We start from the raw sequence: 24,125 nt of genomic DNA on the forward strand, positions 1-24,125 counted from the left end.
AACCATGTGCTAACTCCCAAGTGCAGTGTCCCTTAATATCTTCCCTGCCTGCAGGTTCCTTGGACCACTGTCACCACCAGGTCAATCACGGGAAGGACCCAGCACAACCATGGAGTGTGGTAGAAGTCGGTCCCTGCATTCCTAGTGAGCTAGATCTTACCTACACCTCCTGGTATTGTTTTTACAGTTTTCCAACTAATTACTTTCTTCATTGCTTCTACAAAATGTATCACGATCCAGGTGCTGCTACATTCTGATGTGTTTTTGTAAGGAGCTTTACACTCATTTGTCAAATAAATGAACCTGACACATTCCTTAATACCTTTATTTTTTCTAACTAATTGTAAATCATTCGTCCTCAGTAAAATGTAATCCTTAATGCTCTGCTGGACTTTAATCAAATAATAAAACTAGTGATACAGAAACTACAATAGGATTTCAAATCACTATGGATTATCAGGATAACATTACAAATGCTTTCTTGTCATGTTCCCAAAGATTGCACTTACAAAATGGTGGATTGTGGATTGGCTATGGTGGATTGTCCTTGGCGGGGCACCAGTTGCTCACCAAAGCCGCTCTACTCTCCCCAGCTGGACAGGGAAGAGAAAATAGGATAAAAGGCTCATTGGTCAAGATAAGGGCAGGGAGATCACGCAGCAATTACCATCATGGGCAAAACAGTCTTGACTTGGGGAAAGCAATTTCTTTTATTACCAATCAAATCACAGAGGATAAGGAGAAACAAGAACAAATCTAAAGAACACCTTCCCCCCACCCCTCCCTTTGTCCTGGGCTCAGCGTCACACTTTATTTCTCTACCTCTTCTCACTCAGCAGCGCAGGGGAACAGGAATGGGGGTTGTGGTTAGTTTATCACACGTCTCTGCTGCTCCCTCATCCTCAGAGCAGGACTCTTCATGCTCTTCCACTGCTCCAGAGTGGGGTCTCTCCCACGATAGACAGTCCTCCATGAACTTCTCCAATGTGAGTCTTTCCCATGGGCTGCAGTTCTTCATGAACTGCTCCAGCCTGGGTCCATTCCATGGAGTGCAGTCCTTCAGGAAAAGACTGACCCAGCCTGGGTCCCCCATGGGGTCACAACTCGTGCCAGAAAACCTGCTCCAGGGTTGGCCCCTCTGTCCACAGGGCCGCAGGTCCTGCCAGGAGCCTGCTCCAGCATGGGCTCTCCAAAAGGTCACAGCCTCCTTTCAGCATACCTCCTTTCAGCATACCCCTGCTCCAACCTGGGGTCCTCCATGGGCTCCAGGTAGGTATCTGCTCCACCAAGGACCTCCATGGACTGCAGGGGGACAGCCGATCTCACCATGGGCTGCAGGGGAATCTCTGCTCTGGTGCCTGGAGCAGCTCCTGCCCTCCTTCTGCACTGACCTTCACGTCTGCAGAGTTGTTTCTCTCACATATTCTCACTCTTCTCTTTGGTTGCTGCTGCCCAGGTTGTGGGTGGGGTTTTTGTATTTATTTATTTATTTATTTTAGTTGTGCGGGGGTTTTTTTTGTTTGGGTTTTGTTTTGTGTTGGGTTTTTTGTTTGGGTTTTGTTTGTTTTTCCCTTCTTAAATATGTTATCTGAGAAGTGCTACCACCATCGCTGATGGTATCAGCCTTGGCCAGCAGCAAGTTGCCTTGGAGCCAGTGACATTGGCTGTACTGGACAGAGGGAAAGCTTCTGGCATCTTCTCACAGAAGCCACCCCTGTAGCCCGCCCACTACCAAAACTTTGCCATGTACACCCAGTACACTGGCTCTGTACCTTACCTTCTAATTGGAAAACCAAAACTAAACCATACATCTCTGACCCATCCCATTTAATTTAAACTTGAAAGGACAAAAAGGTCAATGTGCAGCATTACCAGATTTTGTTTGTTATTGGATACAAATAAAATAGGATTTTTTAATATTCTACTGGAAAAATGAAAGAAGTCATAGGAAACCTGGACCAAAAAGTGAAATTAGTTAGGAGACAAATGCCATCACTGCAGAATAGTTGGTAGTTGTAAGCACCTGCAAGTGACTTCCTAAGAAACAAAACCATATACAGCACAATGTTACGCCTTAATAACTTCAGTGCTTTTTGAATGTTTTTGTTTTCCATTCCAGCTCCTCCTGCCTGTTTGGCTTTCCTCACTTAAGTACTTTACATACTTGAGAAATGTATCTTTGCAACATGCTGTACAACAAGGACTTTGAAGATGAAGTGGGACCGCCAGCAACTGCATGATCGTTCACGCCCACAGGCTGGTTCTCTGGCAGAAGGTCAAATCCTTTTCAGAGTCTGAACTACAAAATTCTTCTACCTAGAAAGAGTCTTTTTTAATATTTGTTTTCCATTTACACTGAAAACAAATTTGCAGGTTTCCACCAGCAACTCATGGACAAGTCTGTCATACAGTTTTTCAGTGCCACTACCAAATTAAATTATCGCTGGCATTCTCCCACTCCTCACCAGCCTTTTTGCATCACTTCCACATGTTGGTATATAGTTCTATGTGGGTCCTATGAAGTTCAGATAATTACTTCAGTTAGCAAAAATCTAGTGGAAAATAATTATTTTTAATTAAATTGAGCTGCTGATCTGCTTTACTGTGTTGCCTCCACAAACAGCGACAGCAGCACAGGGGTGCTGTGGAAGTGAATGACTCATGGTGGCACCACTGCACATCAAACCATGGCTTTAGTGACTATAGTTGGTGCATCTCCTGCACACTGCTTTGTGTCCACCCTTATTTAAATATATACATATCATACAAGTGTGTACTTACAGAAATAGATCACTTCCAGATGTTATCTACAGGATGTAACATTCACCCTCTATCTTGGATCTTGACAATGGACATCAGAGGTTTGTCTTGCAGTAACAATTTGCAAGATAGCATGGCTGTGGAGAACAAATTGGGAGCAGTAACAGTGATGCAATGGTTGCTGGAGTGAAAGCTGGGGTTTCCTGGTCCTCCCCAAGAACGCACTTAGAGATCCTGACTCCAGAGGAGAAGGGAGCACAGATAAGAGGCTCCTCTCCCTCTTCGCAGCTTTCTTGAAACAGATCAGGCTTTAAACCTTTACTTCAGTTGGCTGGTGAGGCAAGCCTAATGTGTTATGTAAGGATGGCCCTTCTATATTAAAGTTTAAAAAAGATCACATTTAAAATTTATTTTCCTCTATCACAAAAAAAAAAAGCATTGTAAATATGAGTGCTAGTTAGATGATAAAAATATTCTCCTTTCCCAAATAGAATACACCCCATACATTTGAAATTGCTTGCCATTCTCCTTTCAGTTCACAGATTAAGTTGGTGTGCAAGTCCTAACTCAAAGTTGTACTGTCTTCCAAGGAAAGGTTTGCTTTCTATGCTAGTAACCATATACATGAATCAATTTGTTCACTCTTTTTTTATGCAGTCCATATACTTCTATGTTTTAAATTAAAAAATAATGTAGGATTCATTAGCTATGTTTTTAGAATACTGTGCTGAATTCCCAGTTCATTATTACTTGATGAAATAATAATAAAATTAAAATGTGTTAGATAATTTTAGTTATTAATTTATTTATGTTATTAATTTAACTTTTACGCAGATGCATACAGCTTATCATAATCTCAGCACAATTACAGAGCAAAGCAGATGGGATACTGTAAACTGAGCTAATTTTAGGGTCCTCCGGTCTACCGTAATAGTCTCTCCCTTGCCAGATAACCAAATCAGCAAGAATAGATTAACTCCTTTATTTAGCACCCATCCTCTGACAGGAGCAAATAAAGAACAATCCTTCTTGGAACAAAGATTTATCCTGAAAAGTGTTAGGCACTGATCTTCATCCAGCAGCTAAATATCTGAAGACTTTGATGAATGAGGGCCAGAGCCCTCAGCACCTGGCAGGAGTTTGTAGTGAGGGAGACTGCAGTAGACAGGATCACTGCTCTCAGAAATCAGCTGGCTACTACAATAGGTGGTTCACTTAATGGGGAGGAAAAAAGGCTGGATATAAAGGCAGATTTAAAGTCCTGACTTCATGCAGAGCCTTTTAAATATATCTTGGATTGAATCTACAGTGCCCAGTAATCTGCATTGCCATTGGAGAGAAATTATTTTGTGATATCAAATTAAATTTTAGAAATTACAGAGAAGGCTCATCATGCTACAAATGGGCATGAATGCCACCTAAGGGAGAAGGTTCAGAAGCTAAACTTGTGGGACCTGCTGTATCTGAACCTCAAATGAAGCAATAGATTTATTAAGGAGCTTTGTATGTGAAGGGAAGGGGAGGACTGAGCCACTGCAAGGCTGGGCAAGAGCTGTAGAGCATTCAGGTCTGGTTAAGACAACTACTAACGACTTTAGGACATAAATAATACCTACCATGCCAAAGCCAGTAAGAACAGATTAATATCGGTCATCAGAAATAAATAATAAAGATGTAATGTGAGATTTACAATTGTAGAGTTGAATCTGTGGACAGGATAAAGGATATATAATTCATTCATAGTGTTTTTCATATATAAAACATGACATAGTTTCTTAAAAATACATTACAGTAGGTTCCATGAAAAAAAAATGTGGCTGAGGGAAACAAATTAGAAACTGAAACCATGGCTGAAATAGCACTTGCATTTTATTTCTTTTAAACTTCAAAATTAAATCATAGTATGAACTGTTTCCTGATTGAAAAAAGTCTTTACTTTCTCTAGAAATCTGTGACTGAACACAAAAAGTTCTTCCTGGATATCAAAGAGAGTGGGTCACTGGTTGCTGCATTCAAATACATTCAAATAACGTGGTTTTTAAACTTTAAACATGTCTCATTGTATATAACCATCAGTAAGGAATGTGCACTTTGCTGCATATGAAAATATTGGTTGAGACACCAAGACGTTTGATATACTGCACATGCACCATTCATTAATTTTCCCTGACAATTTATATGCATAACTATTGGGTTATCCAAATATAAACTTGCACATACCCTGAGAGCTTGGAAGGTTCACACCCTTTTTAAATGCAGGCAACCTTTCTTCCCTGTGAATTCCCATTAGGCCTCTATACTGCACTTGCCAGAAGGCTGAAGCTCAGCAGGTGTGGTCTTTCTGTAAATTTTTCCCAGTGGACGTTTAATGGGAACCTCTCACACATATAAAAATACAATACTCATACAAATGTTTGCTGGATCAGGACCTGTTTTAAAACTCAGGGGAAGGGCAGGGACTATGTCTTTTAGTATACACTAGCACATTCTAACTCTAGAACAGGGTCCCGCATGCCACAGAAAATTAAATAATAACTGAATAGTCATTAAAATATTCCCCGTGAAAGCTGCTAAATCATTTAAAGGCACAGACCTAGGAAAGCCATAGCCTCATCCCGGAAACTGAAAGAAATTCAGGGCACTCAGCATTTTGTATGATGGGGACTTATTTATTCAGTATAATGTTTCGCAAGATGAAAGTAAAAAAGTGCAGCTACATTTTTCCAGATAGGTGACATGAAGATTATTCACTTGGTCTTTACAAAATAGTTTGGAGATTAAATGTAGTGCAAAGGCTATTCGTTGCTAAAAAATTCATTCTCATTGCATCTTTGCACTGTCATGCTGATTAGGACAGACTAATTATAGTGGTGCTCTCCTGAGATGAAGGTTATGCTTCTGACAGCTTCTGTTTCTGATCCAGCCATAAAATGTCCTCATAGCTAAAACTGAACATAAATACATCTGGCCTGAGAGTAATGACTTTATATCATTTGAAGTGAGATATTATTTAAAGAGAAGTTAAAATCAACACCACATAATACATGAATGTTACCTTCCTCCTTTTAGTTGAACAATTTTTTCAAAGTCCCACTCACTGCATATCCCCCCATAGCTGATTCTTAGATCAAACAATTACTTTTGGGATCCAGGTTTAAAATCCATACTGGATTCTGACTCAGTTGGAATAAATATATTTCTAGCAGGAAAGAAATAAAATTAGCTCAGTTTTGAGATACATGATGAGAGAAGTCAAAGAAAGTATGTAGCAGAACTTCATTACAAGGAAAAATCTATAGCCACAAGAATAACAAAGATGCTGCCTGCTCAGTTATCTGTTTTAAGGATGCACTGCATAGACGGTGACCTCCTGCCTTTTGCAAAACTCATTTCCAGTCCACGTAAATTTCACAAGATAATTTTCTGTTTGAATCACACAGTGAAATAAGAAATGAACAGGGGCACTTGCACCGGAAGTTTGTGTTTGCTTGGTTGGCTTATTTTTTGTTTGTTTGTTTGCTTGCTTGATTTTATTAACAGATATTCTTGTAACAAAGTGGGGAAAAGTCCACCACCTTTAGATGCTTGTTTAAGGAGGCAAGATCTGTCTCTTTATGGTGGAGAAGCACTATTTCAGGTGACAAAGAATACTGACATTTCTCTTTAACAGATGCTAATGGTACCACCTATATTCCATTTTGGTTTCCTCATGTTCAAATCCACCACCTGGAGTGGTGGATTCCTCATGTTCAAATCCACCACCATTACTGAGCATAAATACATACTAAACCTTACACATCTACCCATGGCACATCAGCTACATCACGATTTCTGGGAACATAGCCCACATTTATTGTGCCACACTAACTGGGATTGCTTTGGAATCGGTCTATATTGCAAGAAGTCTGTTGTCCTTACTCATCCTTCATGAAAATATATTTGAAGGTGTTTGTCAAAACCCTTCGCATTCAGTTTTCTATTAATTTCTTTCGATTTCCACTAGGGTGTAAACTATTAAACTGTAGCGATCCATTCCTGCTTATAAATTTGTGGTGGAATAAGCACCTAGAGACACCACAATATACAGGCCTTGAAAATTTCAAGTATTTCTCCATGGCATGCTGGATAGTTGCAACAAATTCATAACTGCCCCTCTGTAGATCAGTGCTTCTAATAGAAGAGAATTGGCATAATACAGTAGGATCACTCTGTTACGCTGAATTTAAGTGACTAGCTGATTCAGAAGTGTCTGAGCAGCTGATTAGTGCAGAGGTAAGTTGCCACTGAGCTCCAAAGTAGAGCTACGTGCAAGCTGTATGCGTCTCCTGCAATCCTGGTTAGTGTTGGGCAATCAAACATTAAAACAGTTGTGGCAATGGAGGTTTTGTGGTTTTAGCAAAGATTATGGGCATCAGATATATGACAAGTTATGGCTTTCGGAGAATGGGGAGCTCCACTTTGTAGGGAACAAGGATAATACTTGTACCCATAGGCCAGTGACCACAAGTAATGTCATCTAATGTCAGGGTAAATTCATGAGAATCATTTCAAGAACTACAGAAAAGATGCACGATATCAGGATTTTGAGAAAGTCTTGTGTTTTCTGACTCATGAAACTGCGTCCTTATGCCAGAGAGTTTTGCAAAAGAAAGTCTGACTGTACACTCATGGCTGCAGGAGAGAGGCAGAGTGAGATGCAGTTTCAAAAGTCCTTGCGATGCCAAGTGAGGGGGTAACAAAAGAGCAAATGACATTGAATCCAAATATTGCAGACACACACTGGATTACTCTAATTTACTTAAGACCACTTAAGAAAGAGACCACTGACTCATTGCAGATAATTCTCTGAAAACTGGCACAGAATTTTAGAGGCAATAGAAAAGTGAATAGCGTTTCAGAAACTATACTCAGAGACTGAAAATGAAAGACCGACTATGGCCGTGCTGTTGTATAAATGTATATGTAGTACACTTGTACCTTGTACACTGTTTGCATTAGTGGTCATCTCAACTACGAAGAGTTTACCAAAAACTAGAAAAATTACAGAGGGTGCGCTGAGGTACAAAAGAAAGCTTTAAATAGTTTAATATTTCAGTTTGGAAAAGTAACTACTGCAGTGGGAGAAAACACGGTTCTCTATATTTTGATGGTTGCTCAGAGTATAAATAGGCAACGATTATTTATCATTTCTCATACTACAAAAGAAGGGGTCATCCAACAAAATCATCAGATGAGAGTTGAGAACACACCACCATACATTTTGAAACAATAAATTGTTAATTGTGAAACATATCTCATCAGGATATTGTATAAACCAAAACATGGGGGTACAAAAAAGAATCAGACAAAATCCATGCCTTTTAAATGTGGTGGTTGAGTTGTAAACTCTGGCTCAGTCCCTAGTCCCTGCAAGTTATCGCCATGAGCTGAGAGGGGATGCCAAAGAATGCTGTGTTTCTTATGATCTTTCCCAAAGAGACCACTACCTGTTGCTCTTAGAAACAGGATATTGTAGTAGATAGCCCTTTAGTTAGACCAAGCTTGACAGTTCTCATTATTTACTCTTGCACATTAGACAAACTGTATGTAAGATCTTGCTGCCCACAGAATAATTTGGATACTGATCACTGTGATTAATATCGTTCATGTGACTGTGGCACACTGAGACCTACACCTATGCACAGTTAATTACAAGTGGTTTGCATGCCGTGTTTCTGTGAGTGTAGACCTCGTATTACAGTCCCAGCTAGGCTGAGAGCAGGCAGTTAACCATTAAAAGATGCTTTCTGTGCTCTCATTCTGGCAACACAGAGTGATGGAGGACAATAAGATTCTTCAATGCTGGCATATAATGGCGTGGGAGCTTAAAGGGTAACCCTAATGCTACTCTTTCAGCAGGACCTCTACTGTCCTCTTTCGCCTCGCAGGTCCTTCCTTTTGAGGCATGTTACAGCACAGACTTCATGGCCATACAGAGGTGGGATTTGCTGAAAATAAATAACGTTCTGGTTTCAACAGGGATTTACAGGGTTTGGATAATGATATATGGGGAATCCATAGTGTGAACATTCCTTAACAAATTGAGGACTCTACAAGCAGTAACGATAGGACAGAGTGACAGGAGTGACAAGCTTATTTAGACATACTGTTCTCTCCTGATAGGATGAAATCATTTTAGGGATTTTAAAAACTTTTTTTTTTAATTTTACATAAGCACGCTTAAGCACATTTTGAGTAATGTTTTCCTTTAGGAAATATCTTCTTGCTTCTTACAAGTATGAATCAATAAAACAGCTCACAAACTCAAGCAAGAAGACATCTGATTATTTGCCAGGTAAGTTATCTAGTGCTGTATAGCTATGCTTTTATCAGAGCACTCCATGCACTTTTTCTAGACTTTGCCATTTACTAGTATTTTCCCCAGAGCTTGTTTATAGCCTAAAATTATTTAATTTTTGAGTAGCGTTTCCTGAAATAAATAAACTGTGGCCTTCAACTGTCCCCTGCAGTTAATTATATTAACTGGGACATCTATTCTTTGGACATTTTATGAAACACTGAAACTCTCATCTGAACTAGGCCACTAACTAATTGCTATCCACAGGCAACAACGCCACATTATTTCTGAAACCCTGTCATCATTGTCCTGTAACTGAAAATCCACAGTTATGGTGAATTATTTTGTGCATGACCCCCTTAAATCAGATAATTTGCTGCTTAAACAAAGTCTCTCTTATTTCCTTTCTTTGGCGTGACAGAAAATAATATTAGACATTTTTACAAACTATGTTTCAGAAGAAATAATCTTAACACTGTAAAAGGACATAATGCTATTTGGAAAATACTGTCAAAACTCAAAATGACCAGGTTAGTGCATCTTCACGATATTGTCTTAGAAATATGACATCCTTTGGGATTTTTGGTATGGTGAGTTGCAATTATCTGTGTAGGAATACAGTTTGTTTATCTTTTTTTAGACACTTGTTAGCTCTGTATCAAGAATCTAGGGTATGCATAACCACTGCATAAAAGCTATAGTATCCAGACTTCTGAGGGCCTCTATAGAGCTGACTAGAATGGTTTTTCTGGATGATGAGTCGAACAGATATATCAGCGAACAAATTCATGAGACATTGACTCTTCCTACCTGAGTAATCACGAGGTTGAGAATGACCTTGAAAGTGCTTGGAGAGAAATGTTCTTCTTTATTCTCCAGTGAAGTCTGAACTAAACCAAATCAACTCTGGGGACTACTTATGAGCCCTTACTCAAGTGTTCACTTTAAGGTGCTAAGCTTGGTAAAATGACAAAGAATATTATTTTTCCCTTATGTTTTGTACTCATACTGAAGCCATCTAGGCCTTTTACAGATATTTACAAACCAAGTGTCATAGCCAGTGATGCCCGTGATTCTTCGTACCTACTCTACAGACTCCTGTAAAAGCACAGTCGCTGCAATTCATTATTTCAAAAACTTTTGCCTCATTCTTCTCTGCTGATTCAGCTGATTTTAACTTTTAATTGGTCTTGTCTAAATGATTTGTACACAAAAACCCTAAGCATGGCTGGAATTTCATGTGCCAAACCTCCCGTGCTTTGGCAAGTGAACTGTTACGGACCTCACGCAGTTTCCTTCGCATAAGGAAGAGTTTCTGATGAACTAGGAACTGTGCTTGAGCTTCTGCCAACATTTTTGTCAGAAGGTTTGTTTTTAACATTGCTAATGATTTGGAAAACAAAACGGAGTTTGTGGGACAAGCTTCAAAATATTTATGGTAATTAGCACGTGGAAAAGAAAAAGCCCTTCACAGGCTCCCCAAATCATCTGCACTTGTGTAGGAGAGGAAGCAGTTAAAAGAGGAATATTTCTGACTGTGTTTTGCCACTTGCTAAACCATTGAAATTACTGTGCCAGACATAACTATGGAAGCAAACAATGGAAGTGTACTCGCTAATACTATTCCAAAATTATCCTGAAGTTGTTTGGAATTGTGTCTGTAATTGGCAGAGCTGAAAGAATTCATCCCATTTTTATAAACAATGGAAGGAGTCTTGCAGAGTGACCACTCTTATTGCTGGAACATACATCTGATACAGTAATTTAAGTAAAAATGCTGTTTGGGGCCTTTTTCTAAATCCTATTATTTCCAGCAAGATGGTGAACTCTCAGTATTAAGATCCAAATCATACCATAAAGTCATAGTAATTTCATTTTAGCATTGAATAATCTTCAGCTCCAAGTTCATTGTTAGCACAACTAAAATGAAGCCAAGAAAAATTTGTTCCAGAACACTTACCCAAACAGTCTAAAAAATTTTAATTCTAGTAATTTGAAGCATTTTTCCACATACTATGTCTGAAATATCTGAGATGGAAATGTGTGCACATCTAAATTTCTAAAACTATGTGCAGTGTTAAATGAAGGCATTTGCGTTAGTGATGAAAAGATAGTAATATCAAGATTTCATGTCTTTCAGACAAGCAGTCTTAGGAATCTAGAAATATTTTAAATTCCTCATTGCCAGCCAATTCAGTAAATTAATTTAGAAAGGATATTTCAAGGAAGATTTGCTTCATTTTGTATAGTTGAAAGACAAGGAATGTGATTTTCCACTCCTTTATGTAGGTCATTTAAGTCATGTCAGAGTGTCTGTATAAATAGAAGCATTTTAGATCACCTTTGCAAATCTATTAGTGCTCACATTAGATCTCTTCTTGTGTGATTAAGTGACAACTAAAGCAGGGAATAGTTAGGCCTCTAGAGTTTGAAGATTTTTGTTTTTGTTAGAAATGGGACAATTCTTGGAAAACTCTGCAATATTTGGACAAATATTGAAAAAAGTTTGGGTGCTTACTCTGAGCATTATTTAATCTCTTTGAATCATAAACTGGGCCAGACCATCTTCTGAGAACATGCTGTACCGTAGCACATATATTTTATTTCCCTTGTGATAGATTCATTATAATAAGAAGGACATGGTCTACGAGTCAAAACAGTAACACTGGGATGTGGGAGAACTAAATGGTTATACTAAATGGTTATACCCCAGGCACAATGTGCAGCACAAATGAATGATTACATAGGCATGCAACTACTTCTACATGTCTCTCCCTAATTTACAGTTGTCTTGAGAGCTGATGGAAGTTGCTAATGGTACCATGTCTGTGTGGATATTCTCTCACAGTACTCGAACACACCCAAAAATGTGTTTGCCAGGTATGGGTTTTCCCTGCGACGCCTTGACTATACAATGTCAACTAATAAAAATTGCAGCAGGTATTTTTACTATTTTATTATATATATATATATATATATATACACACTTATGTATATGTTATATTGAAATAATTTTAGTATTTCTATGAATCTGCTGTCAGATTCCAAAATGGTCGAGTCCTAAGATATTTACCACCAGTTGTTGAAGTTAAACAACTTAATTATATTTGAGGCATGTAGGATAAAACCCTTGCAAGAAAGGAGTAAAATCTGAGGAGTGCAAAGACAGTTCTGGGTAAAAATCCCACTGGCCAAACAGATATGCACCTAAGTAGAGAAAGAGACAGAAATAGAGGAACAAGATCACAAAAAGTCGGTGAATTCACAAGGAGGAACAGCCTTTTGTGGCTGTGATGAAATTCCTGTAGAAATGCCTGCATGTTCAGAGAACTTGTCATTCTCAGCAGTGTGCTACCCACAGAATCACATAACAGTCCAGGCTGGAAGGATGTCTGAAGTTCATCCAGCCCAACCTTCTGTTCAAAACAAGCCCAACTTCAAAGCCAGACTGTGTTTCTCAGGGCCTTGTCTTGTCAAGTTTTGAAGATCTCCAGGCATGAAACCCCTCAGCCTCTCTGGGCAGCCTGCTCCAGTGCTCACCACTCTTTTGGTGGAAAACATCGTCCTTAAGTCCGACTGGACATTCTCCAGGTGTTTCTTTCAACTGCTGCCTCTTGGCACTGCAGTCCTCAGCTGTGACAAGAGCTTGGCTCAGTACCTGTTTGCCATACCGGGGCACAGCGGGGGTCACAGGAGTCCCCAGGTGGGCCAGCATGGTGTGATCTCACCAGCCAGGGCACATCACACCATTTCCTGGCTGGGGCCACCCCCTATCCAGGTCCACTGTGGTGATGGGGCCAGTCTGAGGTCAAGCTGGGAACATGAAGCAAGGTCAGGCCCCCTGAGGGTAGCCAAGGTCAGACACAGCCCTGTGATCACTGAGTGAGTCCATCGTGATGAGGCCAGCTGGGGCCAGGCTGGGAGTCAGCCCATGGGAGGCCATGGTCCAGGTCAGCGGGGGCCATGGTCAGGCATAGGCACGGCTGTGCTAGAGCAGGGAACCTGCCCTGCTGCAGCGACCTTGGGGTAGAGACTGATGGCCCCAGGGGGTTAAAATGGGGTTCTGGGCTATGGGCAGGGTTGGGGGAGACCCAGGGAGGAGGGCAGGGACAGGCAGGGCTGGTGGTGTCCTCAGGGTGCTGGCACTTTGGGTATTTCAAAATTACCATGAAATTCCACTCTTAACTTCAGGAACAAATTATCTAGCTTGAAGTAAAACAAGAACAACAACAAATCCTCCTTTCTGTTACAAACAGCAGTTTTAGATCATAAAAAAAAAAAAAAATCAAAAATAAAATTAAACAATAACCTTGTACTGCTTATGCTGTTTAATGTTTGCTTCTTCTTCAGCTCAACTAACTAAAAACATGCTTCTCAATGATCAAAAAACTAACCTCATTTTCAAATTACCAAGCACAAGTCAGGATTGCTAATGCTACTGGAAAATGTTTTCATAATAGAGACTTCAAAAATGCTTCAGTTCTATTTTTAAATCATTAAACAATTTGCCTTTTTTAAAGCTAACCTTGTGTCACTGCCAAATTTGACTTGATATTGCCAACTCATTCAGCCTGCATCCCCCCAGGAAGGGACACGGGGTTATATTGGATCACAAACCCAGCATGAGTTAACAGTGTGGCACTATTGCAAAAAAAGCAAACATTGTGCTGAGAAGTATAAAGGGAATTGCCATTGATAAAACATGTGAAGTAAAGCTCTTGGTTGATTCAGGGCTGGCAAGGTCTTGGCTGGAACTCTGACCCACAGTGATCAGCTAGGAGCTGGTAACCGATTGACTACAGATCTTGACAGGGTAAGTAAGTAAGATATGAAATACAAGTACCACCATAAAAACATAGTTGACGGCATGCTCTCCTCAAGACATTGGAGTTCCCTTTCTGTTCTTCCAAACTGGGAGCCCTGGAAGCCAACTCCCCCCCAGTGCCACAGCAGGATATGGAGATCCTAGCCAGACTCAACAGTGGTCAAACAATGGGATCCTCCCATCAGTCACAGCCTGACACAAGGACATTTCCATTCTTAGATATTTAAACTGAGTCAGTCATCTTAATTAACCACTTAAGCAACATAAGCAACAAGGGAGTATTTTCTTTCTTGTACTTACTTCTCCTTACTGTTGGCTTGCCAAAGCAGGTTGTGAAATCTCATTTATTGGAGCCTTTTAAAACTAGGTTGAGATATGAAGGTACACTAGATATATCTGCAAGTCTTTTTTTTCTAGTACCATATCAAATACAGCTTTTCATACATCCATAGTACCTCTTGGGAGATTTGAGAGAGACAAAAAGTTACCAGTAAGTGTCAAATTAATCCATTGAACTATTGGGAAGAGGGGAGCGGGGAGGGGGGGGGGGGCAGGGGTGTGGAAACTGTAACTACAGATACTTATGAAATACCTTTAATAGGAGTCTTAAAAGTGTACCATATAGAAACCATTTGAGAAACAGAATTAGGTGCCTGCCAGAAGGGCAAAACTACAATATTTTCTGTCAGAAACACCCTAACAACATAGGATGCTCACCAATCATTTATTTGAATGTGGACCAAAATTTGCAAAAATACCTTTACTACATATGCAGCCATAACAAAATAATTTGGCTATTTACAAAGGCTTTATCTATATTCTTGTAATACAGCTTTATTGTGCAATGCAGTCTTATTCTGGAATAACCACCTCTGATCACAGATATAACTGCTGAACATTATTGATTTGGTCCATTTTGAACTGTTTTTGCAGTTCAGATATTGTGAGGTCCTGGATATGGTCACTTAACAGCCATTCTAAAATTCTGTGCAGTCAGAGATAGTAATAAAAAAGTTATTAGTAATCAGGTCTTTCATTCTCATGTACAGAAGCATTCAAACCACATCTTCCACGCACTCTGAGCCTTGCACATTCAAGTGCAACTTCCACAATTTCTTCAGTTCCTCTGCAGAAGTTATACAAATGTATGACAAAATTTGCACAAGGTTATAAACATGAGTGAAGAAAGTAATCGCTATAGCAGACTCGTACAAAGAATTCTTTACTAATCCTGACTAATGCTAAAATGTTCCAGGCCTCAAGTGGAAGGCTTCTACAGGTCACAGGGGATACCACTTTTTCTTGTTTCTTTTGTTTAACTTTTGAGCTGAAAATGTCTGTTGCCATTCTTACAACTCAGGGAGACATTTACCTTAACAGATAGTCATGCTTTTGGTTTTATTGGTGTTTGAGCATAACAAACAGAAATAAATTCCGTATTTAGGAAGACAGGGAAGAATAGATTTGTACTTAAACCACAATAGTAAACTGTTTCTAAAGTCCAGTTACTTTGAAAGATACATATATCCAAGCAGACTTCACCTGAATCAGCTGTTACATTATATACCTTTTATAGCTGGGGTGAGGCGAGTCAGGACAAGTCCTTATCGGGGGTCAGACTTCAGAACAGGTACTCATAGTGGTTGCAGTGACTTTTTACATAAATCAAATAGGGGTTTTTTTGTTTGTTGGTGGCTTTTTTGTGTGTGTGTGTGTGTTTTTTGTTTTTTTTTTTTTTAAATTGTGTTGCAACACAAAGATAAAAATTACATCAGTACACATTGCTTTCTCTAGGACAAAAATATTGCAGTTAGGTTAGCATTCTATCAGAATGGTTTTGATGTACACGCAAATAAATGAAAAAATATGTTTCTACATTGTTTTTTATTGTTATCATGACTAAGAAAGACCTGAAATACTACCCCAATACCTAGTGAAGGTTAAATTCAGGACTTAGGTTGGTAGATATTCAGCTATGCAGACAAATCTGAGGAAGGCTGGATAATTAGTCACAAAGACTCTACATTTAAAGTTTGTTCAAAGCTTGTTATTAATACTACTTTCCATAACAGTTTCCAAGATGGAGTGAGGGAGAGGTTTATTTACTGAATTTTCTGCTGACTTGCTAATCAAGTTTCCAGAAACATAGACTCGGAACACTTCCAACTTCCCTTTAGTAATTAACCCCAAATTAACTTTTTGGAGCTACTTAACAGGAAGCTCAGGGAAGGCAAAATTCTGTGTGAGTCTTTTTTTCTTTTTTTTAAATAAAATATGAGGTAGTAGAATGGGTACAAGGCCTGCAGATTAAATGTGAAGAGATAAGTTTTAAAAGAGCCACAAAATTTTGATCTATTTGTTGCTGCTTGACAATAGATAGCAAAAATCTCTATCCTTAAATTGTTTTCACAGTCACACATTTAAAGATGTATAATTTCTCTAGCAGGACTACGTATCAGTATGGAAAATTTCTGCTTCTATATAGGAATTTAGAGAAATAAAGCCACAGTTATACAGTATACAAGGGATTGTATGCAAACAATTCCAGAACACATTGCAAGCAAATGTCAGGAATAGCAGTACAAATCAGCTGAACACCTGCTCTGCCCTAATATTCTCCATCCTGAGTAGGTGTAATCTCAAACAGCACAGCTGAAGCCGGTGGACGGCTCACTCCTCCACCCAAAGCTAATTGCAGGGTGTTTCAAAAAGATGGACCCAATTTGAAATGACACACTGCCTCAGCCTTGGATAGGTTGCATGGGACCCCAAGACTTAGTGCTACACTCTTGAACCCCAAGATCCCCAGACATTACACCCTGCGACTTTTTCTTGTGAGGATATGTCAAAGACCATGTTTTTGTACCACCATTTGCAACTAATCTGGATGACCTCAAAAACAACCATGGCAGCTGTGACCTCAGTGGAAGAAGACACTTTGAGAGGCGTTTGGGACAAATTCGACCATCGACTTGATGTTGTTCATACAGCAGGTGGAGAGAACATAGAGAATTTATTAAAAGGTTACTAAAACTTGATAACTCACTGAACTGTCTGTGAATTTTTGTGTACTTGTAACATGCTGTCATCATGAAACACACTGATTTGAAACTGGGTCCATCTTTTTGAAACACCCTGTACATCACACACATCCACCTGACTGTACCAAGCTGGGCAGCCCATCCCCTTCAGGAAAGGTTGGACTCATAGAATCATTTTGGTTGGAAGAAACCCTCAGGATAATTGAGTCCAACCATAACCTAACCTAACTCTAGCACTAAAACATGCCCCTAAAAACCTCGTCTAAACACCTTTTAAACATCTTCAGGGATGGTGACTCCACCACTACCCTGGGCAGCCTGTTCCAATGCCCGATAGCCCTTTCTGTGAAGAATTTTTTCCTAATATCCAATCTAAGCCTCCCTGGCACAACTTGAAGCTGTTTCCCATAGTCATTTATAACGATAGAAAGGAAGTGAAACTTGGCTGTTGGCAGCAAAGGCCAAGCTTGCGTGTGGCTGAGCCCAGGGTGCAGGGGTCCCACCAAGTGCCTGTGCCCAGGCTGGCAGGTCCATGAGCTGCACCACAACGCGACGCTTGTAAGTGTTAAGGAGTTGTGTTCCCTGCACTGCGTAACGCCAGGTCCTGTATATAACACAACGGCACGAGGGAGAGCGGCTGGTGTGATTTTCCCTCAGCAAGTGATTAGAGACCAGTTCGCTTCTGACGCGACCCGGAGGGGCTCAATGAGGCGGTACGAGGGAGGGCGGTGTAACCCCCGCGCCAACGCCGGGCTCGCGGCGAGGCTGCAGCGGCCGGGCCCTGCCGGGCACAGGGAGGGCTGCGGGCCCGCACCCCCACTCGGCCCTGCGACGCCCCCTTCGCACCTGGGCGCCAACCCGGCGGGGTGCGCCGAGTTGCCGGTGACTCGGCGGCGGCGTCGCCCCGGTGACCTCCCACACTCCCTCCCCCGCCGGCGGTGGTGCCTTGCCGCGGCTCTGCCCCCTCCCTCCCGGCAGATCATCCCACCCCGCCGGGCGGTCACCTCAGCAGGAGGAGCCGCCGCCGCTTTGCCTCCCCTCCCGCAGCGACCTGACGGCAGTGCGCTGAGACTCGCCGCGCCATGCAAACAGGAAAGGCAGCCGCGAGCGGGGACGCCGGCCGGCCCCTGCAGTTCACCATGAAGAAGGGCTACGAGGTGCTCCGCGACCCCCACCTCAACAAGGTAGGGGCGGGCAGCGCAGGTGCGCCACGGCGGCCGGAGCCCCCTTCCTCTGACCGGCCCCACGCCCGCCTGCAGGGGCCGCGGAACGTGTCGCCGCTAGGTGCTGCCTGCGGAGCAGGAGCCGGGCCCGAGGCAGCGGGCGGCCTCTCGCCGCCGCCACCTGTCGCGGCACAGCGCCCGCGGAGCTCCCGGGCCGGCCTGCCCCCGCGCAGCCGCCGCCGGGCCGGGTACGGCGGTGGGACAGCGGGTGCGGGGCAGCCTCACTTCCTGCGGGCCGGGCGACGCTTCCTCCACCTTTGGGGCGGCGGGGAGCGCTGTGCCGGCCCCCGAGCTGCGCCCGGCCAGCCCGGGCCCTGGGGCGCGGAGCCCGCCGCGGGTAGCGGCGCTAGCCCCTCGCTGTCTGCTAGAGAAGCAGCTGCGGCAGCCCGGGGGGGATGCTGCGGGGAGTTACGCCGCTCTGCTGCGAGTTAATGCTGCCGTGTCTGCGTGTTCCGGGTACCCTCCTTCTTTTCCATCCCTCTTTCCCACGGATGCCCCGCCTTGTTTCCTGCGGGCAAGCCTGGCTGTTTGTGCGGTCCTAACTTTTATCTCCTGGCAGGTTGAAAAGGTATTTTGTCACCAGTATTCCACTCGCAGCTGTGAAATTCAGCTCCAGCTTCCCCCTGTCCTGCCTCAGCGAATGCAGTCGGCTCTGAAGAGATGCTGTAGTGCAGCAAAACCTTTTTTATCACATCTGTAATTTGCTTAAGAAGGGTAATTCAGCTTGGTAAAACTTTCTACGCATGTTAAACTAATATGGAAAAAATAAAGCTGAGTGAGTGCACAGCTCTGATGAAGATGTGAAGTTCAGATAGTAAAACACGTTATTGGTGTGACAGGCCCTGGATTTGCTGCAAAAATGAAAAATGGGTAAAGTCAAAGGTAGATGATGAACGATACCTGGCACATGAAGCCTTGGTCAAGTCCTTAGCCCCAGCTTTGTTCTTGCATATTACTTTTAATGGTTAGCTGTGGTGCTCTGACTTGTACCTCTGCATTAGACTATGTGTGCTCTCATTTTACTTATTGCTGAGTTGTATGAATTGACAAAAACTGTGTCTCTAGTTTTACCAGATAGGTTGACTCATCAGTAAAAACTGCATGTTAGTTAAATGAATAGTGCTTTTATTAGTCTTGGTGCTTGACTACAGTTTCCTCAGAGGCTGCCTTATGTCTCTGTGTGTGTGTGTGTGTATGTGTTGGCCTGAGAGGTCTCCTGAGGTCAGGTGAACGGAAAACTTAAAATTCTCCAAGAAGAAACCAATGTTTTGCTTGGGGTTGCTTTTAAGCAGTTGCAGTATTCATGGAAAAAGTCTGATTCAGCATAACCAGGAAAGCCAACCCAACAGAAAATAGAACTTATTCTAAAACGTGTTATATAAAGAGCAATCTGAGGCAAAGCAAGCTCATTGCTGCCTTTTTCCCTCAAGTGTCATACACCTTGTCTCTGAACAGCGTACTTGGAGGTGTGGTGCTAAAGAGGAAGCGTCTTGTTTGATTTCTTGGCTTGGGCATTACTCTTCCCTTTCAGCCATGGTATAGCACATATGGTCCTGGTCTGGTAAAGAATGGGAAACCGGTTTTTTGACTGAGAAGGGTGATTTTTGGTGGGTGTGGATGTATTATACCCTACTATATATATGTTTATATATATATACACACAGACCCCTACTACAAATATATTTTCTGGCCAAATGTATACGTGTGGGCAATAAAATGAAATATGTTGAGGACTGCTGACATGGTTGCCAGTTTGATAGCTTGTGGCTCGCCTGCATGCATGGAAGCTGATACTTCCAGTTCACTTGTGATTGCCAAGACTGTTCAACCAGCATCAGTTGCATAAAATTCAATTTGAAGTAGATAAAATATCTCCTTTAATGATTTTAAAGTACAGGCGTTGTTTGCAGTTCTGCAGAAGTGCCAGAACTTTCTGCTATCTCCTGGGCCCTAAGAGCTTGGTATCAGCACTTTCTTTTGGATACAGTGCCAGTTTTAATTATTTGCATATACTTGGCAAAAGTAGGCTGGAAGTGCTGAGTAGTGGTATCTAGCAGTGACTCACAGAAAGACAAATGATGTTTTCTGGGTCTTTTAAGCCAAGACAGCTGGCCTGTCAAACAGGTAGCACTGAAGCTTGCTGCAATATGTGGAAGCTTGGGGCTTGCATCCTCAAATAATATATTGCTTTTCTCAGACGCATTTAAAAGAAGATTTTACAGGGAGCTATTTCTACCTGAATGTCTTTAAAGATACATGTATGTAAGAAATAAGAAGCTATATTTTTATTTTTTTTAAAACTTATCTTCATTTAGTGCCCCACTCATCCAACAATAAAGCTGGATTTCTGCACATTTGGTGCATACTTAACTTTTTATACTTAACATTGATGGCTGGCAAGAGGTGAGAGAAAGGGCTGTGGAAATGCCAGGGTAAACACCCAAATTTCTTCTTTTCCAGTTCCTGGATGTCAGAATTTCCAGAATATCTAAGCACTGAAGTGTGCTGAAGCCCTAGGCAACATAATTCTTAAATCTTTTATGTTTAACTTTGTAAGTAATTCACAAACGTGTACAAACTTCACTAAGGAAAAGCTTGATAGAAATGTTTGGGTTTTTTTGTTGGTTTCTCCCCCTCTGCTGGGGCATTTTGCCTGTGTATGGAACCATTGCTGCTTTTACAAGCTCACTGAGTGGTTTGCCCCATTTGAGCAGCAGTGATGCATCGAAAATCATGAGAAACAGCATATTGTAACACACCGAGTTTAATTTCTTGAGGACGTGTGTCCAAGTCTATGGATGATAATGATGATTCAGTTTATTGTCAGATATTTTAGGTCCATAGTGTTTAAAAGTGTATTTAGTGTATTCTAATTGTCTTCCTCCCTCAGGAAACTGAACGCTTTGTGAATAGCAATTACAAGGAAAACAAACACAGTTTCATTTGTTTCAACTGAAATAGATTGCATTAGAAACCTTTGGCTGGGAGTTGTATGCTCTTTAAGATGATGAGTTACAGAAGTGTGAAACTAATTTGCTCTACTCCTACTATAAATCTCATTTATGCTTTATTCAATGTATGCGTTTGTTATTCCAAAGCACACAGATTATTTATCACTAAACTTACATCTCATCTTTATTTTTTTACCTTTTAATGTTGTTTAAACAAATCAGTTTCCCATAAACTGCTTATTTTCAGAATCTTTATGAGAAAATACACTAACGTGTATTTCAATAGCAAACTTTTCCAATCGCCTGTATTAGTTGCCAAGTCTAAACGCTTCCCAGATTGAGAAACTATGCCATTGGAGGCGTGCTTTGCTTACACGCTGCTTTCATATTCTTGCGGAATAATTTGTAAAGCAGGAAAAAAGTAATTCTATTAAATCTAAGTGCTGGAGGGCTCTCTGCCCTCCCAGCTGCCTAATTTTAAGCCCTCTCCTCTGACTGACTGCTGTCATCATTGAGAAGTGCAGTGCACTTGTAACTGTTGGCCCCTCTTATTTTCTTTGCCTTTATTCAAGTTGCATCAAAGGACGTGAGAATTTCAGAACAGGTCGATGGGGCTGCTGAATATCCCAGAGTTCCCGATCTCAATCCCACCTGCAAACAGCACTGATACTTTATCATTACCATCTTCTGTATGTGATGCTCTTGGATCTTAGTGGGTTCTCAGCTAAGCAGTGACGTTAGTTGTTGGCTGTGACTCCAGTGACTCGCTACAGGATTTACTATAAAGCAGCCATACTGGAACAGACCAAAGGTCCATTTGTCTCGATGTCTTCTTTCTGACAGTGGCCAAACTGGATCCCTTGGGAGGAGTAAAAGTGGGAAGGATGCCTCTAGTGACGCTTCCTCGGAATAATCAATTCCAGGCTGAGGGGATGAGCAGTTTATTAGGGGGTTATTAAGATATGAATGCTTGTCTTTCCTGTCAGATTACACAGGCTAATTTAGTACAAATTTGCAAAAAAAAACAATTGTAAACTTTTTTTTTTTTTTTTTTAAATTCAAGTGACATCATGATCTGGGTGAAAGAGACAAAACTTCCCATTTTGCTCCTATGTTTCAGACCGTGGGAAGAGAATACTTGAGAAATACAAATATATTTTGTTCTGTGTACGGCTAGTTGCTTCGCTAGTATCAAATTTGTTTTCAAGAAAGTATAATAATGTGACTAGTGTGGGTAATGTATAAAAAAAGGCCTTATGACTTTGACATTTGTTGGTGACCTTGTAATAGGCCTCAGAAAACCCAGACCTCAGTAAAAAATCAGAAGCATTCAGGTGAGTTTTTCTCCATCTGATGGGTAAAAGAGTATAAGCACTTAAGAAGCTCCTCTAAATAAGTCTGTTCCTTTATCAAATACCAAACAGTAGAAGTCTTTTTTTCCTTTCATTGATAGAGTTCATATTTTCTCATCTTAAACTTGTTTGCACGTTGGCTGGAATGGCCAGTGCTCACTGAGTGTTGCTTTTTGCGTTAGCTGTGAATAGATATTCTGGGAAGAAAACTGATGAAGCTGGGGATGGGTAAGCAAAATACTGCTTAAAGTGGCATATTAGAAGTGTCTATATGAATTTGTAAAATAGGTTTTCTGGAGCTTACTTGCTATTTCAAGGGATGATTTCATATTAAGTGGTAGTAGATAGTGTCTTTTAAATTGGAAGATGGTCAACTGCATGTGAAAGTAAAGGTACAATTTGAGGAATTTTTTGGGGGATGGAATTGCTGATTAATCCTGCTGTCTTCTATTATACCTCCTTTTTTTCCTATAAACTTTTTTCCTATAAGCTTTCTAGTTTTTAACAGAAATATTTCCTGGTTCTTCTCTCCATCGGATCACCTAGCAGAGCAGTTCTGATCTTGACAGGAATAAGCACATGCTATTTTTCTGTTCCTTGACAAGAGTAAATGGTATGGTGGTTATGCTAGCACAGAAAGCAAGATCAATCTGGTCTTTGTCCAAAACGTTTTAGAGTGAACTTGCATCAATTTTGCCTATGTGTTTGGCAAGCATTATGTTTTTGATCTATTACTGGGGTCTCCCATACAGGAGTTGTTGTAAAATAGGAGGTTCTTCGAGCATGAGGTATGTTTGTACCAGAGCCCTTTGCTCTTTACCCGTCAGGACTGCAAGTTGCAGACTGGCAGAACCACAGCTGGCTTGGACGCTTGGGTTTTGGGCAAGGGCATGAGCTCAGCGGTGGCCACCACAGGGCTGGGTGGGGAGGTTCTCACACTGCCAGTGTGTTCTCCCTTCTTGAAGTCACTTTCTTGAGGTGTGAGGGAGGACTTGTGGTGCAGGATGATTTCTGTATGAGTGATTTTATTTACAGTACGTGTGAAGGGGCTTTAAAAATCAATTTGTTACTTTTATCCACCTTTCTTACTTTAAGTTTTGTCCTGCATACTACTTATAAGGAGAAAGTATTGGGAAAGCACAAAGCATTTCAATCAGATTATTTTACCATTGTCTTCTATTTTATATACAAAACCTGCAGTGTTCATTGCCTCCTAGTACTTTTTCCTGACCTAGTACATAAGTTGCTGTGCTTGGTGTTATATTTTCTTCCTGTTTGTCTCCAGTTCTTTGCTTGCAGTTATGAAAAAGAGTGCTGAGACAGCGAGTTGGGAACAAAGTTCTGTGACTTGAATGAAAAGCAAATAAACTAAAGGAGAAGACGTTCTGTAGGAAGCTATATAGCAGTAATAGCAACTGAATATTTGTATGAGTTGTCACAAGAAGCTGAAACCTGTAATTGTTTTGCTGTGAAGCTGTTTCTGGCATTATTAACTCTTTTCAGTTGTGTAATTTTTATGCGATTTTCAGTAACTGAAAACAAAGTTGACCTTTTTTCTTTAGACTGAGAGTCCTACGTCCTCTACACCCACTTGTAAATGCTGCTTGAACAGAAATGTTAATCCTGGCAGTCACAG

General features: G+C 41.2%; 1 protein-coding gene across 1 annotated transcript in view; it reads left to right on the top strand.

Annotated features, from left to right (window-relative positions):
• Positions 1-17,832: 17,832 nt before the first annotated feature.
• The window catches only part of ME1 (malic enzyme 1), a 165,938-nt gene continuing 159,645 nt past the window's right edge, over positions 17,833-24,125 (top strand). The window contains exon 1 of the mRNA XM_065834243.2: positions 17,833-18,147. Coding sequence (XP_065690315.1) covers positions 18,046-18,147 — 102 coding nt within the window. The 5' untranslated portion in view covers positions 17,833-18,045. The remainder of the gene's footprint in view (positions 18,148-24,125) is intronic.

Source organism: Patagioenas fasciata, chromosome 3, assembly GCF_037038585.1.
Source record: "Patagioenas fasciata isolate bPatFas1 chromosome 3, bPatFas1.hap1, whole genome shotgun sequence".
Classification (NCBI taxonomy): domain Eukaryota; kingdom Metazoa; phylum Chordata; class Aves; order Columbiformes; family Columbidae; genus Patagioenas; species Patagioenas fasciata.